This window comes from Salvelinus namaycush, unplaced genomic scaffold, assembly GCF_016432855.1.
Source record: "Salvelinus namaycush isolate Seneca unplaced genomic scaffold, SaNama_1.0 Scaffold2362, whole genome shotgun sequence".
NCBI classification, from domain to species: Eukaryota; Metazoa; Chordata; class Actinopteri; order Salmoniformes; family Salmonidae; genus Salvelinus; species Salvelinus namaycush.
The window spans coordinates 14,317-37,500 of record NW_024059189.1 but is presented as its reverse complement, the minus strand read 5'-3'; the positions used below and the strand labels follow the sequence as shown (position 1 = coordinate 37,500).

Genomic DNA, 23,184 nt, shown 5'->3' with positions numbered 1-23,184 from the left:
TGTTACATGTTACTTTATGGGTTGGTTATGTAGGCTTCTTCTAACCCAACGCTTTCTACTACATATAATAATACGATTAAATTATATCTTTATAATAAAAAACAAAGTCTATCAGAATTCCAGTCATTCCAAAAACTGTTATACCCCTTAATCTTCAAGAATAGGAAATATAGAAGTATAGATTAGCTAAATTGTTTTACCTGAGCATAACCCCAAAGACAGACACGGACAGAGAGACGGACTGAGAGACAGAGAGACAGACGGACAGAGAGACAGACAGACAGACAGACGGACAGACGGACAGAGAGACAGACGGACAGAGAGACAGACAGACAGACGGACAGACAGACAGACAGACGGACAGAGAGACGGACAGAGAGACGGACTGAGAGACAGACAGACGGACAGAGAGACAGACAGACGGACAGAGAGACAGACAGACGGACTGAGAGACAGACAGACAGACAGACGGACAGACGGACAGAGAGACAGACGGACAGAGAGACAGACAGACAGACGGACAGACAGACAGACAGACGGACAGAGAGACGGACAGAGAGACGGACTGAGAGACAGACAGACGGACAGAGAGACAGACAGACGGACAGAGAGACAGACAGACGGACAGAGAGACAGACAGACAGACGGACTGAGAGACAGACGGACAGAGAGACAGACAGACAGACGGACTGAGAGACAGACGGACAGAGAGACAGACAGACAGACAGACGGACAGAGATACGGACAGACAGACGGACTGAGAGACAGACAGACGGACAGAGAGACAGACAGACAGACAGACAGACAGACAGACAGACAGACAGACAGACGGACAGACAGACGGACAGAGAGACGGACAGAGAGACGGACAGACGGACTGAGAGACAGACAGACAGACGGACAGAGAGACAGACAGACAGAGAGACAGACAGACGGACTGAGAGACAGACAGACAGACGGACAGAAAGACAGACGGACAGACAGAGAGACAGACAGACAGAGAGACGGACAGACAGACAGACGGACGGACAGAGAGACGGACAGACAGATGGACAGAGAGACAGACAGACAGACGGACAGAGAGACAGACAGACAGACGGACGGACAGAGAGAGAGACAGACAGAGACAGCTAAATTGTTTTACCTGAGCATAACCCCAAAACTCAGGGTTTATTAGAAAACTCAGGGCTTATTAGAAAACTCAGGGCTTATTAGAAAACTCAGGACTTAATAGAAAACTCAGGACTTAATAGAAAACTCAGGATTTATTAAGCAGCCCTACTCTGTTGTTTATGATGTTGTTGTCATGGAGACAGATTGGGCACTGTGCAGCTGTTGCAAGAGCTAATTTTTCACTGGCTGTCCACTGGTTTCAAAAACAACGATTGATAGGCCGATTAAATGTATTGAATTCAACCATTATTGGGTTCAAATACACATTTAGATTTGTGAACAGCCGTCCACAACAACCACAATCCGTAAGGCGCAAATAGCTAAATGAGAGAGCAACAGTGTGATTCACATCAATGCGCCGTGTAGATATCAATAATAAGTGATATCCGTATCGCCGTAGACTACACCAGTGCTGTCATCCTGACCTCCAAGCGTTTATTCAAGTTGGATAATGTTTGAGTGCCGACAGCAGTCGTACCATTGTGGAAGACATAGTTCGGACTGTAGCCTACAAAAGCCTATTCCTGCTCTTTTTCCGCGATCCATCACACACATTTGGTGTGTCATCATAGTGGTCTCTGATTGGTGGTCATCATTTGGGGTGTCATCATTAGTGGCCTCTGATTGGTGGTCATCATTTGGGGTGTCATCATAGTGGTCTCTGATTGGTGGTCAGACTCACTCACGTGGAACAAACTTAAACATTCCGCCTTTTTTTCCAATGCTGATTTGAATGTCATTGAGAAAACAGATAAGTGTCAAATATTTATTGCTCCCACAAACCTCCTTTCTGAATTTAAAAGTAATCATCTAGTTTTTCAAAAGTATCTGTAATCTGATTACAATATTTGTTTGCTGGTAATGTAACGGATAACGTTACTGCCCAACCCTGGTGGCAACTGGCCAAGGAAAAACTCCCTGGAGTGAAGAAACCTTAATTAAAACAAACTAGAAAAGGCGAGACAAATTGAACTTCAGAGAATATGACCCTCACTTGAGTAAGGAACTGAAACCAAATAGCTCACTTAAAAACAGTTGAATAATGTTAGCCTATTTGGAGAAGGGTTGTGTGTCTGTGCAACGGAGCACGTTGTTGGAAAAGAAAACGACATTATTACGTAACCGTGTGCGGATATATTGTAATGAAACAGGCAGGGAGCAGGCCTTGAACCATCGACCTTCTAAACCCGAAGTCCAGCGTGATATCGACTGTGCCCCCAAAGGTATGCTCAAGTGGCAGAGTCGATATCCGCGTTTATAAACCCAGGGTCGTTACACTATTAAAGTGCCATATGTAACAGTAGTACGTCCCCTCGCCCCGACCTCGGGCGCGAACCAGGGACCCTCTGCACACATCAACAACTGACACCCATCGCTCCACAAAAGCCGCGGCCCTTGCAGAGCAAGGGGCAACTCTACTTCTAGGTTTCAGAGCAAGTGACGTAACTGATTGAAACGCTATTAGCGCGTACCCGCTAACTAGCTAGCCATTTCACATCCGTTACACATAGCCGCGTTAAACTCTACACAACAACTCTCACGATGAAGTCAGACATCGAGGCATTAATCCAGAATGTCGGAAACCAGCTAAATACAGGATTTATTTATTTATTTCGTTCTGATTTGGGGTGCGTTCGTAAATTCACTCTGGCTCTCTACTCTGATTTCAGAGCGTCTTGAGTGGACCAGAACGCAGAATAATTGATGAATTTACGAACCATCAACACCCGTTGAATATGGCCGGTGTTAGTAAACAGTCAGGCAAAAAACTAAACAACGTAATTAAATTGTTTTCCAGCAGCACAGTTACAGTCCACCAACACTCTGGATAACATGAAAACATACTAACCAGCTCTGCTTGGTTGAGTAAAAATGTGTCAGATTGAGGTGTTCTCTCATTTGTGTCTTTTGAAGTAGCTAGCAAGTTAGCCAGTTAGCATGTGTGCTTGACTACTGTTGTTAGGGTCAGAACGCTGAATTGGTTGGATTTTTCTACTCGGCTAAAATGAATCTGAGAAAGAGATATAGATATCAAACTCAACAAATATGAGCGTCCAAAGGGTTCAGTAACAGTTATAACGTTATTCTAACTTATTAGTAATTACATAGCTACTTAGTAGTAATACTTACCACTGCGGAGTCAACTACCCGATCTCACGGATAAATTTCAATTCGCAAAAAACTCACTTCCGTTATCGGTATTATCAGATGTCTCCTTGTTACTGACGCGCTGTAAAATTGATCCCGGAAATATTGTTTCTTGAAGATCTTGGTTGTGGAAGTGGTCGCTTGTCGATAGTTGCTGTACTGAATGAACCCTTTAGTTACAAATGAGAGGCTCAGTAATGTTGCAATTTATGCTGGGTTTCCACTAGATGCCACAGTCACAAAGTCAACATTGTATAAATTCATACACAAATGAGATGTTTGCTCTTAATTTAGGGTTATGTATAAGGCTATCGGTGTGGTTAAGGTTAGGTTTAAAATAACATTTTAATTTAGAGAAATGGACGAAATAGGCGGGGGGTTTTGACTTTGTGTCTGTGGTAACTAGTGGCGACCCTTGTACAAATTGGGCGAAGAAAAGTCTTCCGGGGTCTGCGTCGCGTACAGCCAACCAGCGAGTGAGACGTCATTATGGCTAGATTGGGATGGGGGCAGGGTTAAAAAAGATTAAACAATACAGCGTTGTCACGGTGAGCTCAGCTGGAATGAATTTGTTTCTGTCCCAGATAGCCACCTATCTCCTATATAGGCTCTGGTCCCAACTAGTGCACTATGTAGTTAACAGGGTGCCATTTGGGACAAAAAAAGTATCACTGAAATGTGCTTTTATATGACATTGACAAATAGGACATTAATGATTAGGTTGGATTTGAGAAGAGGAAAGAGAGTTAACCTTGTTCACACAAGACCTTTATCTATTGACACCCTGGGAGTCAGACAGACAGGGAGTCAGACAGACACACACACAGGGAGTCAGACACACACCCCGGGAGTCAGACAGACAGGAAGTCAGACAGACACCCTGGGAGTCAGATACAGACACACTGGGAGTCAGACAGACACACTGGGAGTCAGACAGACACCCCGAGTCAGATACAGACACACTGGGAGTCAGACAGACACCCTGGGAGTCAGACAGACACACTGGGAGTCAGACAGACACACTGGGAGTCAGACAGACACCCCGAGTCAGATAGACAGGGAGTCAGACAGACACCCTGGGAGTCAGACAGACACCCCGAGTCAGATACAGACACCCCGAGTCAGATACAGACACCCTGGGAGTCAGATAGACACACTGGGAGTCAGACAGACACACTGGGAGTCAGACAGACACACTGGGAGTCAGACAGACACACTGGGAGTCAGACAGACACCCCGAGTCAGATACAGACACCCCGAGTCAGATACAGACACCCCGAGTCAGATACAGACACCCCGAGTCAGACAGACACCCCGAGTCAGACAGACACCCCGAGTCAGACAGACACCCCGAGTCAGATACAGACACCCCGAGTCAGACAGACACCCCGAGTCAGACAGACACCCCGAGTCAGATACAGACACCCCGAGTCAGATACAGACACCCCGAGTCAGATACAGACACCCCGAGTCAGATACAGACACCCCGAGTCAGATACAGACACCCCGAGTCAGACAGACACCCCGAGTCAGATACAGACACCCCGAGTCAGATACAGACACCCCGAGTCAGATACAGACACCCCGGGAGTCAGATACAGACACCCCGGGAGTCAGATACAGACACCCCGGGAGTCAGATACAGACACCCCGGGAGTCAGATACAGACACCCCGAGTCAGACAGATACCCCGAGTCAGACAGACACCCCGAGTCAGATACAGACACCCCGAGTCAGATACAGACACCCCGAGTCAGACAGACACCCCGAGTCAGATACAGACACCCCGAGTCAGATACAGACACCCCGAGTCAGATACAGACACCCCGAGTCAGACAGACACCCCGAGTCAGACAGACACCCCGAGTCAGATACAGACACCCCGAGTCAGACAGACACCCCGAGTCAGATACAGACACCCCGAGTCAGATACAGACACCCCGAGTCAGACAGACACCCCGAGTCAGATACAGACACCCCGAGTCAGATACAGACACCCGAGTCAGATACAGACACCCCGAGTCAGATACAGACACCCTGGGAGTCAGATACAGACACCCCGAGTCAGATACAGACACCCTGGGAGTCAGATACAGACACCCCGAGTCAGATACAGACACCCCGAGTCAGATACAGACACCCCGAGTCAGATACAGACACCCCGAGTCAGACAGACACCCCGAGTCAGATACAGACACCCCGAGTCAGATACAGACACCCCGAGTCAGATACAGACAGGAAGTCAGACAGACACACAGGGAGTCAGACACACACACACACAGGGTGTCAGACAGACAGGAAGTCAGACAGTGGACCAGGAAGCTGTTGTATTACAGTTTATTTGTTGTTTTGTAAGGTAAAGTGCATAGTTGAAGCCCTTTCTCTCTGTTAGACCAATACTAGTAATAATAACAGTGTTTATATTAGAGGCCTCCACTGGCACCACACAAGGCTACGTCCCACACGGTGCCCTATTCCCTATATAGTGCACTACTTTAGACCAGAGCCCTATTCCCTATATAGTGAACTACTAGTGACCAGAGCCCTATTCCCTATATAGTGAACTACTAGTGACCAGAGCCCTATTACCTATATAGTGCACTACTAGTGACCAGAGCCCTATTCCCTATATAGTGCACTACTACTGACCAGAGCCCTATTCCCTATATAGTGCACTACTACTGACCAGAGCCCTATTCCCTATATAGTGCACTACTTAGGCACCCTATTCCCTATATACAGTATCGTGCACTACTTAGTATCGTGCACTACTATTCCCTATATACAGTTTATTTTGATGTAACTTTTATTTAACTAGGCAAGTCAGTTAAGAACAAATTCTTATTTACATTGACGGCCTACTCCGGCCAAACCCGGACGACGCTGGGCCAATTGTGCGCCGCCCTATGGGACTCCCAATCACGGCCGGTTGTCATACAGCCTGGATTCGAACCAGGGTCTGCGCCACTCGGGAGCCCTAGTATAGTTTTTGACCAGGACCCTGTATGTCAAAAACAAAAGGAGGGCTCTGGTCTAAAGTAGTGCACTATATAGGGAATAGGGTGCCTAAGTAGTGCACTATACTGTATATATGGCATAGGGTGCCTAAGTAGTGCACTATACTGTATGTAGGGAATAGGGTGCCTAAATAGTGCACTATACTGTATATATGGCATAGGGTGCCTAAGTAGTGCACTATACTGTATGTAGGGAAAAGGGTGCCTAAGTAGTGCACTATACCGTATATAGGGAATAGGGTGCCTAAGTAGTGCACTATACCGTATATAGGGAATAGGGTGCTTAAGTAGTGCACTATACTGTATATAGGGAATAGGGTGCCTAAGTAGTGCACTATACTGTATATAGGGACATATTTAAGGCCCCAGAGTTATTCCATGTCCCCCTGCCTGCCTCAGACCCCCCCCTACCTACCTCAGACCGCCACCAACCTACCTACCTCAGACCCCCCCCCCTACCTACCTCAGACCCCCCCTACCTACCTACCTCAGACCCCCCCCTACCTACCTACCTCAGACCCCCCCCTACCTACCTACCTCAGACCCCCCCCTACCTACCTCAGACCCCCCTACCTACCTACCTCAGACCCCCCTACCTACCTACCTCAGACCCCCCCCCTACCTACCTCAGACCCCCCCCCTACCTACCTCAGACCCCCCCCCTACCTACCTCAGACCCCACCCCCTACCTACCTCAGACCCCCCCCCCTACCTACCTCAGACCCCCCCCTACCTACCTCAGACCCCCCCCCTACCTACCTCAGACCCCCCCCATACCTACCTCAGACCCCCCCCTACCTACCTCAGACCCCCCCCCCCCCCCCCCTACCTTAAGTACCTTAGCAATTATTATGAAGGTGTAGATGAAGACGAGGTGAGAACACGTAACAAAACAACATGTTAACATCTCTTACACTACCCCTCACAGCAGAGGCTAACATCATCCCAAATCACACCCTATCCCCTAAATAAATAGTGCACTAGTCTAGCCAGAGCCCTGGCCTTAAGTAGTGCACTATATAGGGAATAGGGATCTATTTTTGGGAGAAGTTCTCGTTCACTCTGCCCAACACCTAACAGAGAGAGAGAGTGGGGGTTAATATAAAATAGCTTTTTCAAAATGGCGTATCGACTTCAAAACAGACAGATACAATTTTTTACAATTTAAAAATAAAACCCTGGGGTGTATTCATTACGTCTTGCAATGGAAACCGTTTACCATTTTAAGAACCAAACGAAAGCAAACAGAACGAAACGAGGAGGGACCTACCTACATTTGTCCAAAAGAAACTCTGGAGTAAAAAATGGTTTCTGATGCAAATGTTTTGTTTGTTTGTTGCAACAAACTAAAAACGTTTCGCAACAGAATAGACAATGAATACACCCCCATGACCTGACTACAATAACACAGTTGAACTACACTATGACATCATCAACGCACGCTACACTCAGATCCATTGTGACATCACTGCGGAATGTTGGGTGTTGATTCTGAAGAGCCCCTCCCCCTCTTGTTGCTAAGTGATTCTATCCCCCCCCAATCCTTAACAAACTGTCTCGTTGTGTTGTTGATCAGGGACCCGAAACCATATCAAACCTCTCAGAGTAGAAGTCCTGATCTCGGGTTAGTTTGGCTTTACAGATCACAATGAATACCAGATTACATGGACAGGAGGGGGGAACCTGATCCTAGAGTGTCTAGGAACAGGCAGAACTAACGACCCTGATCGGTACACAGATCCGTTCCAGATTTCCTTAATCGATGACAAGAAACAGACAAGTCTCTCTCCATGTGACTGGCTGGTTAGAGTTAAGATAGATAACTTCCTCACCATCCAGAGGAAGACCGACCAATCAATAAACTAGATGACTAGCTAGTTGATTAGACCAATCCATAAACTAGATGACTAGCGACTAGCTAGTTGATCAGACCAATCAATAAACTAGATGACTAGCTAGTTGATCAGACCAATCAATAAACTAGATGACTAGCTAGTTGATTAGACCAATCCATAAACTAGATGACTAGCGACTAGCTAGTTGATCAGACCAATCAATAAACTAGATGACTAGCTAGTTGATTAGACCAATCAATAAACTAGATGACTAGCTAGTTGATTAGACCAATCCATAAACTAGATGACTAGCGACTAGCTAGTTGATCAGACCAATCAATAAACTAGATGACGAGTGACTAGCTAGTTGATTAGACCAATCAATAAACTAGATGACGAGTGACTAGCTAGTTGACCAAAACAAAATAATGTCTGCCTCCCAAATTGCACCTTAATCTATGTAGTGCACTAATTCTGACTAGAGCCCTATGTAGTGGACTAATTCTGACTAGACTAATTCTGACTAGAGCCCTATGTAGTGGACTAATTCTGACTAGACTAATTCTGACTAGAGCCCTATGTAGTGGACTAATTCTGACTAGACTAATTCTGACTAGAGCCCTATGTAGTGGACTAGACAGGCCATCTGAGATGCAGCCAGTGATGCCCAGAGGAAAGAGGGAAGAGGCCAGTATAAAAGGCTGATCCAGAGTCTACATTCCCGCCCCTCTGAGTTAGATTAGTAAAACACACAAAGTGGAATTTCTAAATGTGCTTTTTTGTACATCAGCAGTTTCTCTCTCGTTATGTTAGTCACTTATAGATGTGGGTACGCAGACCCGTGATCAACTGTGGCCCCTCCTGATGATTTCAGATTTTTTTGCCCCCATCCCTGGCCTATATAGTGCACTACCCCCATAGAGCTCTGGTCAAAAGTAGTGCACTACCCCATAGAGCTCTGGTCAAAAGTAGTGCACTACCCCCATAGAGCTCTGGTCAAAAGTAGTGCACTACACAGGAAATCAATGGTGATGTACAGGGGTCAGAGGTCGCAGTAAGCTGTTGGGTTCCGGGTACCAACGTAGAACGGGCAGAACGTCCGGTGGAGATGGTGTGTTGTCCAGTAGAACGCCTGGTTCTATCCGGTTCTGTCCGCCTGGTTCTGCTGCTAGTCCACCGGTGGAGCTGGGGGCTCCTGGTCACGACTCTGTTAAACACAACACCGGAGGAACAACGGTTAATAAACAAACAAATACATGAAACAATATCAAAACCATCCCTTCATCCACCCTCTTCTCCATCCACCCTCCTCTTCTCCTCCTCCCCCCTCCATCCACCCTCCTCTTCTCCATCCACCCCCCCTCCATCCACCCTCCTCTTCTCCATCCACCCCCCCTCCATCCACCCCTCCTCTTCTCCATCCACCCCCCCTCCATCCACCCTCCTCTTCTACATCCACCCTCCTCTTCTCCATCCACCCTCCTCTTCTCCATCCACCCCCCCTCCATCCACCCTCCTCTTCTCCTCCTCCCCCCTCCATCCACCCTCCTCTTCTCCATCCACCCCCCCTCCATCCACCCTCCTCTTCTACATCCACCCCCTCTTCATCCACCCCTCCTCTTCTCCATCCACCCTCCTCTTCTCCATCCCATCCCCTTCCATCCACCCCCCCCTCTTCTCCATCCATCCACCCCCCCTCTTCTCCATCCATCCACCCCCCCTCTTCTCCATCCATCCACCCCCCCTCTTCTCCATCCATCCACCCCCCCTCTTCTCCATCCATCCACCCCCCCTCTTCTCCATCCATCCACCCCCCCTCTTCTCCATCCATCCACCCCCCTCTTCTCCATCCATCCACCCCCCTCTTCTCCATCCATCCACCCCCCTCTTCTCCATCCATCCACCCCCCTCTTCTCCATCCATCCACCCCCCTCTTCTCCATCCATCCACCCCCCTCTTCTCCATCCATCCACCCCCCCTCCATCCACCCCCCCTCTTCTCCATCCATCCACCCCCCTCTTCTCCATCCATCCACCCCCCTCTTCTCCATCCATCCACCCCCCTCTTCTCCATCCATCCACCCCCCTCTTCTCCATCCATCCACCCCCCTCTTCTCCATCCATCCACCCCCCTCTTCTCCATCCACCCTCCTCTTCTCCTCCCCCCCTCCATCCACCTTCCACCCTCTATACGTACGTTGTGGGGTCCAATAGGCTCCCTCTACCCCTCCTCCTCTCTCAATCCATACGTTGTGGGGTCCAATAGGTTCCCTCTATCCCTCCTCCACCCTCTATACGTACGTTGTGGGGTCCAATAGGCTCCCTCTATCCCTCCTCCACCCTCTATACGTACGTTGTGGGGTCCAATAGGTTCCCTCTATCCCTCCTCCACCCTCTATCCATACGTTGTGGGGTCCAATAGGTTCCCTCTACCCCTCCTCCTCTCTCTATACGTACGTTGTGGGGTCCAATAGGTTCCCTCTATCCATACGTTGTGGGGTCCAATAGGCTCCCTCTATCCCTCCTCCACCCTCTATCCATACGTTGTGGGGTCCAATAGGTTCCCTCTACCCCTCCTCCTCTCTCTATACGTACGTTGTGGGGTCCAATAGGTTCCCTCTATCCCTCCTCCACCCTCTATCCATACGTTGTGGGGTCCAATAGGTTCCCTCTATCCCTCCTCCTCTCTATACGTACGTTGTGAGGTCCAATAGGTTCCCTCTACCCCTCCTCCTCTCTCTATACGTACGTTGTGGGGTCCAATAGGTTCCCTCTACCCCTCCTCCACCCTCTATCCATACGTTGTGGGGTCCAATAGGTTCCCTCTACCCCTCCTCTCTCTATACGTACGTTGTGGGGTCCAATAGGTTCCCTCTATCCCTCCTCCTCCCTCTATCCATACGTTGTGGGGTCCAATAGGTTCCCTCTATCCCTCCTCCACCCTCTATACGTACGTTGTGGGGTCCAATAGGCTCCCTCTACCCCTCCTCCTCCCTCTATACGTACGTTGTGGGGTCCAATAGGTTCCCTCTATCCCTCCTCCACCCTCTATCCATACGTTGTGGGGTCCAATAGGCTCCCTCTATCCCTCCTCCACCCTCTATCCATACGTTGTGGGGTCCAATAGGCTCCCTCTATCCCTCCTCCTCTCTATACGTACGTTGTGGGGTCCAATAGGCTCCCTCTATCCCTCCTCCTCCCTCTATCCGTACGTTGTGGGGTCCAATAGGCTCCCTCTATCCCTCCTCCACCCTCTATCCATACGTTGTGGGGTCCAATAGGCTCCCTCTATCCCTCCTCCTCCCTCTATACGTACGTTGTGGGGTCCAATAGGTTCCCTCTATCCCTCCTCCACCCTCTATCCATACGTTGTGGGGTCCAATAGGTTCCCTCTATCCATACGTTGTGGGGTCCAATAGGCTCCCTCTATCCCTCCTCCTCTCTCTATACGTACGTTGTGGGGTCCAATAGGCTCCCTCTATCCCTCCTCCTCTCTCTATACGTACGTTGTGGGGTCCAATAGGTTCCCTCTATCCATACGTTGTGGGGTCCAATAGGCTCCCTCTATCCCTCCTCCACCCTCTATCCATACGTTGTGGGGTCCAATAGGTTCCCTCTACCCCTCCTCCTCTCTCTATACGTACGTTGTGGGGTCCAATAGGTTCCCTCTATCCCTCCTCCACCCTCTATCCATACGTTGTGGGGTCCAATAGGTTCCCTCTATCCCTCCTCCTCTCTATACGTACGTTGTGAGGTCCAATAGGTTCCCTCTACCCCTCCTCCTCTCTCTATACGTACGTTGTGGGGTCCAATAGGTTCCCTCTACCCCTCCTCCACCCTCTATCCATACGTTGTGGGGTCCAATAGGTTCCCTCTACCCCTCCTCCTCTCTCTATACGTACGTTGTGGGGTCCAATAGGTTCCCTCTATCCCTCCTCCTCCCTCTATCCATACGTTGTGGGGTCCAATAGGTTCCCTCTATCCCTCCTCCACCCTCTATACGTACGTTGTGGGGTCCAATAGGCTCCCTCTACCCCTCCTCCTCCCTCTATACGTACGTTGTGGGGTCCAATAGGTTCCCTCTATCCCTCCTCCACCCTCTATCCATACGTTGTGGGGTCCAATAGGTTCCCTCTATCCCTCCTCCACCCTCTATCCATACGTTGTGGGGTCCAATAGGCTCCCTCTATCCCTCCTCCACCCTCTATCCATACGTTGTGGGGTCCAATAGGCTCCCTCTATCCCTCCTCCTCTCTATACGTACGTTGTGGGGTCCAATAGGCTCCCTCTATCCCTCCTCCTCCCTCTATCCGTACGTTGTGGGGTCCAATAGGCTCCCTCTATCCCTCCTCCACCCTCTATCCATACGTTGTGGGGTCCAATAGGCTCCCTCTATCCCTCCTCCTCCCTCTATACGTACGTTGTGGGGTCCAATAGGTTCCCTCTATCCCTCCTCCACCCTCTATCCATACGTTGTGGGGTCCAATAGGTTCCCTCTATCCATACGTTGTGGGGTCCAATAGGCTCCCTCTATCCCTCCTCCTCTCTCTATACGTACGTTGTGGGGTCCAATAGGCTCCCTCTATCCCTCCTCCTCTCTCTATACGTACGTTGTGGGGTCCAATAGGTTCCCTCTATCCCTCCTCCCTCTATACGTACGTTGTGGTGTCCAATAGGTTCCCTTTACACCTCCTCTCTCTATACGTACGTTGTGGGGTCCAATAGGCTCCCTCTATCCCTCCTCCTCCCTCTATCCATACGTTGTGGGGTCCAATAGGCTCCCTCTATCCCTCCTCCTCTCTCTATACGTACGTTGTGGGGTCCAATAGGTTCCCTTTACCCCTCCTCCTCTCTCTATACGTACGTTGTGGGGTCCAATAGGCTCCCTCTATCCCTCCTCCTCCCTCTATCCATACGTTGTGGGGTCCAATAGGCTCCCTCTATCCCTCCTCCTCTCTCTATACGTACGTTGTGGGGTCCAATAGGTTCCCTCTATCCCTCCTCCCTCTATACGTACGTTGTGGTGTCCAATAGGTTCCCTTTACCCCTCCTCCTCTCTCTATACGTACGTTGTGAGGTCCAATAGGTTCCCTCTATCCCTCCTCCTCCCTCTATCCATACGTTGTGGGGTCCAATAGGCTCCCTCTATCCCTCCTCCTCTCTCTATACGTACGTTGTGGGGTCCAATAGGTTCCCTCTATCCCTCCTCCACCCTCTATCCATACGTTGTGGGGTCCAATAGGCTCCCTCTATCCCTCCTCCACCCTCTATCCATACGTTGTGGGGTCCAATAGGTTCCCTCTATCCATACGTTGTGGGGTCCAATAGGCTCCCTCTATCCCTCCTCCACCCTCTATCCATACGTTGTGGGGTCCAATAGGTTCCCTCTATCCCTCCTCCACCCTCTATCCATACGCTGTGGGGTCCAATAGGCTCCCTCTATCCCTCCTCCACCCTCTATACGTACGTTGTGGGGTCCAATAGGCTCCCTCTATCCGTACGCTGTGGGGTCCAATAGGTTCCCTCTATCCCTCCTCCACCCTCTATCCATACGTTGTGGGGTCCAATAGGCTCCCTCTATCCCTCCTCCTCTCTCTATACGTACGTTGTGGGGTCCAATAGGCTCCCTCTATCCCTCCTCCTCTCTCTATACGTACGTTGTGGGGTCCAATAGGTTCCCTCTATCCCTCCTCCCTCTATACGTACGTTGTGGTGTCCAATAGGTTCCCTTTACCCCTCCTCCTCTCTCTATACGTACGTTGTGGGGTCCAATAGGCTCCCTCTATCCCTCCTCCACCCTCTATCCATACGTTGTGGGGTCCAATAGGCTCCCTCTATCCCTCCTCCCTCTATACGTACGTTGTGGTGTCCAATAGGTTCCCTTTACCCCTCCTCCTCTCTCTATACGTACGTTGTGGGGTCCAATAGGTTCCCTCTATCCCTCCTCCACCCTGTATCCGTACGCTGTGGGGTCCAATAGGCTCCCTCTATCCCTCCTCCACCCTCTATCCATACGCTGTGAGGTCCAATAGGCTCCCTCTATCCGTACGCTGTGAGGTCCAATAGGTTCCCTCTATCCCTCTTCCACCCTCTATCCATACATTGTGGGGTCCAATAGGCTCCCTCTATCCCTCCTCCTCTCTCTATACGTACGTTGTGGGGTCCAATAGGCTCCCTCCTCCTCCCTCTATACGTACATTGTGGGGTCCAATAGGTTCCCTCTATACGTACGTTGTGGGGTCCAATAGGTTCCCTCTACCCCTCCTCCTCTCTCCATACCTACACTGTGAGGTCCAATAGGTTCCCTCTATACGTACGTTGTGAGGTCCAATAGGTTCCCTCTCTCCCTCCTCCTCTCTCCATACCTACACTGTGAGGTCCAATAGGTTCCCTCTATACGTACGCTGTGAGGTCCAATAGGTTCCCTCTATACGTACGTTGTGAGGTCCAATAGGTTCCCTCTATACGTACGTTGTGGGGTCCAGTAGGTTCCCTCTACCCCTCCTCCTCTCTCTATACGTACGTTGTGGGGTCCAATAGGTTCCCTCTATCCCTCCTCCACCCTCTATCCATATGTTGTGGGGTCCAATAGGTTCCCTCTACCCCTCCTCCTCTCTCTATACGTACGTTGTGGGGTCCAATAGGTTCCCTCTATCCCTCCTCCTCCCTCTATCCGTACGTTGTGGGGTCCAATAGGTTCCCTCTATCCCTCCTCCACCCTCTATCCATATGTTGTGGGGTCCAATAGGTTCCCTCTATCCCTCCTCCACCCTCTATCCATACGTTGTGGGGTCCAATAGGTTCCCTCTACCCCTCCTCCTCTCTCTATACGTACGTTGTGGGGTCCAATAGGTTCCCTCTATCCCTCCTCCACCCTCTATCCATACGTTGTGGGGTCCAATAGGTTCCCTCTACCCCTCCTCCTCTCTCTATACGTACGTTGTGGGGTCCAATAGGTTCCCTCTATCCCTCATCCTCTCTATACGTACGTTGTGGGGTCCAATAGGTTCCCTCTATCCCTCCTCCACCCTCTATACGTACGTTGTGGGGTCCAATAGGTTCCCTCTATCCCTCCTCCTCTCTCTATACGTACGCTGTGGGGTCCAATAGGTTCCCTCTATCCCTCCTCCTCTCTCTATACGTACGCTGTGGTGTCCAATAGGTTCCCTCTATACGTACGCTGTGAGGTCCAATAGGTTCCCTCTATACGTACGTTGTGGGGTCCAATAGGTTCCCTCTATACGTACGTTGTGGGGTCCAATAGGTTCCCTCTATCCCTCCTCCTCTCTCTATACGTACGCTGTGGTGTCCAATAGGTTCCCTCTATACGTACGCTGTGAGGTCCAATAGGTTCCCTCTATACGTACGTTGTGGGGTCCAATAGGTTCCCTCTATCCCTCCTCTCTCTATACGTACGCTGTGGGGTCCAATAGGTTCCCTCTATACGTACGCTGTGGTGTCCAATAGGTTCCCTCTATACCTACACTGAGGTCCAATAGGTTCCCTCTCTCCCTCCATACCTACACTGTGAGGTCCAGTAGGTTTTCCGGCAGGCGGTGCTGTGGATCCTCTGAGGCTGTTGGGTCTGAGGAGGAAGAGGAGCAGAACCAGAACCATCCAGCCCATCAGAACCATGGGGACAGTCAGATCTCCACCTCCTACTGAGCCACTGGGTCCTGGTACTGGAGGGACACAGAGAGACAGACACACATTAATAACTTGGCTAATAATAATAATAATAATAATACTGGATGGTGTATCAACACACAAAAAAAACAAGTGTGTATCTCCACTGGAAGTGTTGTTTAGACCGGTACTGGAGGCTTAATGTGGGTCAGTGTGGTGAAACATACCGTCCTGAGGACACTCTGTGTCTGTACAGTAGGACTGAGACTGACGTAGCTGGTGGACAAGAACACAGTAGGATAGAGAGAGGGGGGGGGGGGGGGGGGGGGGAGGAGGGGGAGAGAGAGAGGGGGGGAGAGAGGGAGAGACAGGAGGGGGAGAGAGGAGGGGGAGAGAGAGAAAGAGAACATTAGTTTACAGATCATGTTGGTTATGTCCTTATTAGACCAGAGATACAGGCACACAGAGAGGCAGACAGAGAGGCAGGCAGACAGGCAGGCAGAGAGGCAGACAGACAGGCAGACAGAGAGGCAGGCACACAGACAGGCAGACAGACAGGCAGACAGAGAGGCAGACAGACAGACATGCAGACAGACAGACATGCAGACAGACAGGCAGACAGAGAGGCAGACACAGAGAGGCAGACACACAGAGAGGCAGACACACAGAGAGGCAGACAGACAGGCAGACACACAGAGAGGCAGACAGACAGGCAGACAGAGAGACAGACAGAGAGGCAGGTAGACAGGCAGACAGACATGCAGACAGAGAGGCAGACAGACAGACAGATCTTGTTGTTTTCAATTAATCATTAAATTCCTATGAGATAATGGAAGTCGTCTGGCAGCTCTCGTCCTCTTCAAGGAACACAAAACTAGAACTCCGGGATGCTTGGCCTTCGAGGCAGAGTTGCAAAGAAAAAGCCATATCTCAGACTGGCCAATAAAAATACAAGATTAAAGATGGGAAAAGAACACAGATACTGGACAGAGGAACTCTGCCTAGAAGGTCAGCATCCCGGAGTCGCCTCTTCACTGTTGATGTTGAGACTGGACAGAGGAACTCTGCCTAGAAGGTCAGTATCCCGGAGTCGCCTCTTCACTGTTGACGTTGAGACTGGACAGAGGAACTCTGCCTAGAAGGCCAGCATCCCGGAGTCGCCTCTTCACTGTTGACGTTGAGACTGGACAGAGGAACTCTGCCTAGAAGGCCAGCATCCCGGAGTCACCTCTTCACTGTTGACGTTGAGACTGGACAGAGGAACTCTGCCTAGAAGGCCAGCATCCCAGAGTCGCCTCTTCACTGTTGACGTTGAGACTGGACAGAGGAACTCTGCCTAGAAGGCCAGCATCCCGGAGTCGCCTCTTCACTGTTGACGTTGAGACTGGTGTTTTGTGGGTACTATTTAATGAAGCTGCCAGTTGAGGACTTGTGAGGCATCTGTTACTCAAACTAGACTCTCTAATGTACTTGTCCTCTTGCTCAGTTGTGCACCGGGGCCTCCCACTCCTCTTTCTATTCTGGTTAGAGCCAGTTTGTGCTGTTCTGTGAAGGGAGTAGTACACAGCGTTGTACGAGATCTTCAGTTTCTTGGCAATTTCTCACGTGGAATAGCCTTCATTTCTCAGAACAAGAACAGACTGACGAGTTTCAGAGGAAAGGTCTTTGTTTCTGGTCATTTTGAGTCTGTAATCGAACCCACAAATGCTGATGCTCCAGATACTCAACTAGTCTAAAGAAGGACAGTTGTATTGCTTCTTTAATCAGAACAACAGTTTTCAGCTGTGCTAACATAATTACAAAAGGGTTCTCTAATGATCAATTAGCCTTTTTAAAATGATAAACTTGGATTAGCTAATACAACGTGCCATTGGAACACAGGAGTGATGGTTGCTGATAATGTGCCTCTGTACGTCTATGTAGATATTCCATATTAAAAATCTGCCATTTCCAGCTACAATAGTCATTTACAACATTAACAATGTCTACAATGTATTTCTGATCAATTTGATGTAATTTTAAAATGTACAAAAAAAATGTGCTTTTCTTTCAAAAACAAGGACATTTTCTAAGTGACCCAAAACTTTCTAACGGTAGTGTATATGTACATTATAACTCAACATAGGTCTGTATCTATTATATACTTTGAAATCTCTGTATGTTCATTAAAATAAGATATTGGACATCTCCCAGGAAGTAAAGGACCAAACTGTGGTTTAGGTCCCGCTCTGTCTGTAGGCAAATGAGGAAACTCTCATGGTTGTGCTGGACCAATGACAGCTGGCCACATCGACACACCTGTACACAGGGACCAATGAGATGGCCTGGCTGACTAGAGCGCATTCTAAACAGATTTACACCCCCGCCTCCCAGCATTCCATTGTTGCCACGTTCTAATCACTACCTTGAAGCACAGAGAAATGAGAGAGAGAGAGAGAGAGAGAGACAGAGAGAGAGACAGAGAGAGAGACAGAGAGAGAGACAGAGAGATATGAGAGAGAGATATATGAGAGAGAGAGAGAGAGAGAGAGAGATATGAGAGAGAGAGAGAGATATGAGAGAGATATGAGAGAGAGAGAGATATGAGAGAGAGAGAGAGAGGTAAGAGAGAGAGACAGAGAGAGAGAGAGAGACAGAGAGAGAGAGAGAGATATGAGAGAGAGATATGAGAGAGAGAGATATGAGAGAGAGAGATATGAGAGAGAGACAGAGCGAGAGAGAGAGAGGGAGAGAGAGAGAGATATGAGAGAGAGAGATATGAGAGAGAGAGAGATATGAGAGAGAGAGATATGAGAGAGAGAAACCGTGTGTGTGTGGTGTGTCTGTCAGTCAGTCCTGAAGACAAACACAGAGAGACAGACAGCAGGAACCAGGATATGCTGCTGGCTCAGAGCCTCCACAGTCCCACACACTTTTCCCCTCCCTCCTTCTCTATCTCTACTTCTCTCCTTGTGTCTCTGGCCTTTTTCTATTCCTCTCCTTTGCTCGCTCTCTCTCTCTCTCTCTCTCTCTCTCTCTCTCTCTCTCTCAATTCAAGGGGCTTTATTGCCATGGGAAACATATGTTAACATTGCCAAAGTAAGTGAAGTAGATAATAAACAAAAGTGATATAAACTATAAAAATGAACAGTAAACATTACACTCACAGAAGTTCCAAAAGAATAAAGACATTTCAAATGTCATATTATGTCTATATACAGTGTAGTAACGATGTACAAATCTCTCTCAAATGTAAATACACTGGATTGGTCGAGGCGAGGAGTTCCCAGTCATTTTATTTCTAATGTACTAAGGGAAGCGCACCCCCCCCCCCCCCCCCTCCATCAGGGTGAGGGTAAGTAAGCAGTCATGCTGTATCCTGCCGTCAGTCTTAGTCAGATTGAATGATAACGTGGATGTTGATTAAGGCAGGCCCCCCCCCGCCCGCACCTCTCTGATTCAGACGGGTTGGGTTAAATGAAGACACATTTCAGTTGAATACATTCAGGTTATATAACTGACTAGGTACCCTCCTCTCCTCTCAAATGGAATCTCTCTCCATCACACACACACACACACACACACACCACACACACACACACACACACACACACACACTCTTACCAGGTTGATGAGTCGTCTCATGGCGTGCTCCTGGGTGCAGATGCACTCACAGGGGTCAAAGCCTCCCTCCGCCATTACGATCACCTGACAAAACACACACCTGGGATGAGAACACACACACACACACACCTGGGATGAGAACACACACACACACCTGGGACGAGAACACACACACACAGACCTGGGACGAGAACACACACACACACACCTGGGACGAGAACACACACACACACACACCTGGGATGAGAACACACACACACACACACCTGGGACGAGAACACACACACACACACCTGGGACGAGAACACACACACACCTGGGACGAGAACACACACACACACACCTGGGACGAGAACACACACACACAGCTTCAGAAAGTACCAGCATTTCCCAGGCTGCTTCACTCTGCTGATACCAACTGGATCTGAATGAATCACCACAGTCCACAGAGAGGAGACATTGTTGACATCGCAAATGCCCCCCCACTTGCTACCTGTGCCATAAAAGGCCCGAACCTCTTGGCAGATGCAGTAGCTCAGAGAGGCTTACAGTTTAAAAGCCACTTTTAAAATGTTTACTTGGACGTTGTGTAACTTATTTACACCGTCAATGACGTGGTTCTCATTCATTTTGGCCAAATAACAAGCAATGAGGAAATGGTTTACAGTTAAACAAAGCACATCCTGGAGCCTTTTATTTGTGCTACATGATCAGTACATAGTTACCAAGATAGTTAGGTACACATTGCCACCCTAGAAGCAAAGCAGAGACACATCTAATGAGTACTGGCCATGTAGGGGCGAGGTAGAAAGGTGAAATTACAGAAAGTCTCTGATGTAAAACAAAACGCAAATGTTAGATGCTAGCAAATGTTAGATGGTTAGCATGTTAGCAAATGTTAGATGGTTAGCCTGTTAGCAAATATTAGATGCTTAGCCTGTTAGCAAATGTTAGATGGTTAGCCTGTTAGCAAATGTTAGATGCTTAGCCTGTTAGCAAATGTTAGATGGTTAGCCTGTTAGCAAATGTTAGATGGTTAGCCTGTTAGCAAATATTAGATGCTTAGCCTGTTAGCAAATATTAGATGCTTAGCCTGTTAGCAAATATTAGATGCTTAGCCTGTTAGCAAATGTTAGATGCTTAGCCTGTTAGCAAATGTTAGATGCTTAGCCTGTTAGCAAATGTTAGATGCTTAGCCTGTTAGCAAATGTTAGATGCTTAGCCTGTTAGCAAATGTTAGATGCTTAGCCTGTTAGCAAATGTTAGATGCTTAGCCTGTTAGCAAATGTTAGATGGTTAGCCTGTTAGCAAATGTTAGATGCTTAGCCTGTTAACAAATGTTAAATGCTTAGCCTGTTAGCAAATGTTAGATGCTTAGCCTGTTAGCAAATGTTAGATGCTTAGCCTGTTAGCAAATGTTAAATGCTTAGCCTGTTAGCTAACGTCACTGTAGCCCTTGATCATGATTTTCAGTTCCATTACATACGAGTCATTGGACGAAAGTGTCTTCTGTGGGGGGGGAGTTTAGTTAAGAGCCCCGACTCTTGGTCTGAACATTAACAGGCATCGCTTGCTCTACGGTTTAAAAAGCATAAGGACCTTATCTTTCATATCGGCTAGAAATAATTTTCACAAAAAACAAAAGGCTACATTGATACACACCTTTATGGGATTAGAGTTCCCACACAGCCGTATTTCCATGTTACAGCGCTTGTTTACAGAAAACAGACAGAGTGAACCTGTGCTAATTAATTATCTGAGTCGCCGAACACCTGAGTGTCAACTGAAGACAGACGCCACAAACATGTCACTCAAAAATACTGTTTTTTGTAATGTTGCATTTGTGAAATGATTTTGATGTGAAAGTTTAAGAGGGATTTATGTTTCTAGAACCGTAGCGTAATAGAGAATCGATGCATGTCTAGATGGGAGTATTTAGCTGTTTTGGATTCCAGAGCCATATCGCCATTTTAACAGAACATTTAAGAAGTAACTTGAGGCCTCTTCAATTCAATATCGGGCTAACTGTAACTAGTCTCTGGGCACGTCCAAGGCTGACAAAGTCATCCTGTCTTGTATTATTGAACAATAAAAAGGAAACAAACTTGTCCTGTAGACATGTTTCATAAACGGGTGAAAAACGCAGAATGGGCTAAGATAACAATGTTACCGGTATATGCAGTTAAGTGGTTAGATGGCGTTATGTATTTCAAAACTTGTGTTTACTTCTAATGTAGCTGTAAGCTAAGTGTTGATGGCAACTGGTTCACGCAGTACTAACAGCTAGTAAGGCTAACATTAGTAGGCTATAGTTGGCTAGCAAGATTGCAAACTTATTTGTAACTATACATTCATAAAAGTATTTGCTTGTAAATTGGCTGATAATTCAATTGAAACCAGTAGTCATGACTGCGAATAATATGGGTTTAATTTTAAGTGAAGTTATTTTTGTTGGGAGTTCACTTGACATATATAGGGAATAGGCTGGCTTGTCGGGTCCTCCATATTACGTCAGACACCGCAATTTTATTTTCCGGCATGACTTCGGTTCTCTGATCAGTTTAATGTAATAACTCGAAAAATAGAGGTGTAACTTTGCATTGGAGCCTTTTGATGCATATTATAATCAAAATCCATTCGTTACGTGTGGTTGCGTTTATGCTACCTACCCTGCAGATTCAGTACTTTTACCCAGCCGAGCCAGCTAGCAACAATTAAACATTTGCGTTTTACTGTGTTATTGAAGGAACAGAGAGACGACACTTACCTGGACACTGATCCAGACGCAGCTTTAGAGTCCAGTGAATGTATTTTTCTTGTTGTTATCGTTCCCGGTAGTAGAACACGTTATCAGAAAGCCACAGCTGGCCAAACTGTTTTCATCTGTACAGTAGAAGATTCAGGGGCTCATTCATTATGCCAATTCTGTTGCAAAACGTGTCGTAAACGGAGGCAAACGAAACGGGAGGGGACCTACCTGAATCTGTCCAATAGAAACGGTCGTTTTAGTTGCAAAACGGAGAACTAATGATAACACCCAAGCTCTCTCTGCCCCGTCTGTGTTTTGATACAGTACGCGACAGCCACGTCACGGACATCACGCGAGATCTCCGAGCACACAGGGAACTCGTGTTTTTGGTCGTCACTAGTTACCACAGCCATAAAGTCATAAATCGCGACTATTTCTACAATTTCTCTTCTTCAATTGTATTTTAAATCTTAACCACACTGGCTATATTGTAAATATGTATGAAAACAAATTATACCAAAATTCTATTTAAGGTTATGCATAAGGTTAGCAATTTTGACTTTGTGACTGTGGTAACGTGGAAACCTTTGTTTTTTTCCCCAACTCAGCGTTTCAACTGTCTCAGACTCCCGATTGGTTTAGATATCCAGCGGGACATCATTTCAGCCAATCAAAGTCAGGAGCGAGTTAAAATGCGATGACTTACGGAAAGTAAACAAACCATACAGGGTCAATCAATCACCCAGTGACAGATGGAGTATATTATACAGAATAACAGTACATGTTAGGTGTACAACAAAATCAATATCTGCTGATTTAACTCCGTTGTCTTGTGTCATCTCTTTCCCCAAATAACCCCAGAAAAGTCTGTTCACGTGACTTCATGTTCAAGTGAATGATTTGAAAAGAAAAGCTTTATTTTCTCTGAATAGAGTCCATCCATGTTGACGGAAAAGGACAGAGATGTCTGGAAAAAATGTGTCACATATGATCTGCTGAACAGGGCCTAACAACAGGGAAGATGCTGGAGATGT

General features: G+C 47.9%; 1 protein-coding gene across 3 annotated transcripts; it reads right to left on the bottom strand.

Annotated features, from left to right (window-relative positions):
• Window positions 1–7,162: 7,162 nt before the first annotated feature.
• On the bottom strand, window positions 7,163–22,493 carry smim14 (small integral membrane protein 14). 3 transcript variants are annotated; one of them, XM_038984380.1, is made up of 6 exons: window positions 22,379–22,493; window positions 22,169–22,284; window positions 19,402–19,501; window positions 16,026–16,074; window positions 15,697–15,854; window positions 7,163–9,380 (listed from the first exon to the last, which is right to left on the bottom strand). In XM_038984380.1, the coding sequence occupies exons 3-6, from the start codon at window positions 19,474–19,476 to the stop codon at window positions 9,342–9,344; spliced, it is 321 nt and encodes a 106-aa protein (XP_038840308.1). In that variant the 5' UTR covers window positions 19,477–19,501; window positions 22,169–22,284; window positions 22,379–22,493; the 3' UTR covers window positions 7,163–9,341. The 3 variants fall into 3 exon arrangements, with proteins under 3 accessions (XP_038840308.1, XP_038840309.1, XP_038840307.1); XM_038984381.1 differs by having other exon boundaries at window positions 15,693–15,854; window positions 19,402–19,485; XM_038984379.1 differs by having other exon boundaries at window positions 19,402–19,485.
• Window positions 22,494–23,184: the final 691 nt, after the last annotated feature.

Bases quoted from the DNA above. Each gene is read 5' to 3' on its own strand.
- smim14 (XM_038984380.1), bottom strand. From the start codon at position 19,476: ATGGCGGAGGGAGGCTTTGACCCCTGTGAGTGCATCTGCACCCAGGAG. The intron at 15,855-16,025 runs GTATGTTTCACC...GTGTCCCTCCAG, and splicing joins CACAGAGTGTCCTCAGGACG to TACCAGGACCCAGTGGCTCA. The intron at 9,381-15,696 runs GTAGGTATGGAG...TGTGTTTAACAG, and splicing joins AACCTACTGGACCTCACAGT to AGTCGTGACCAGGAGCCCCC.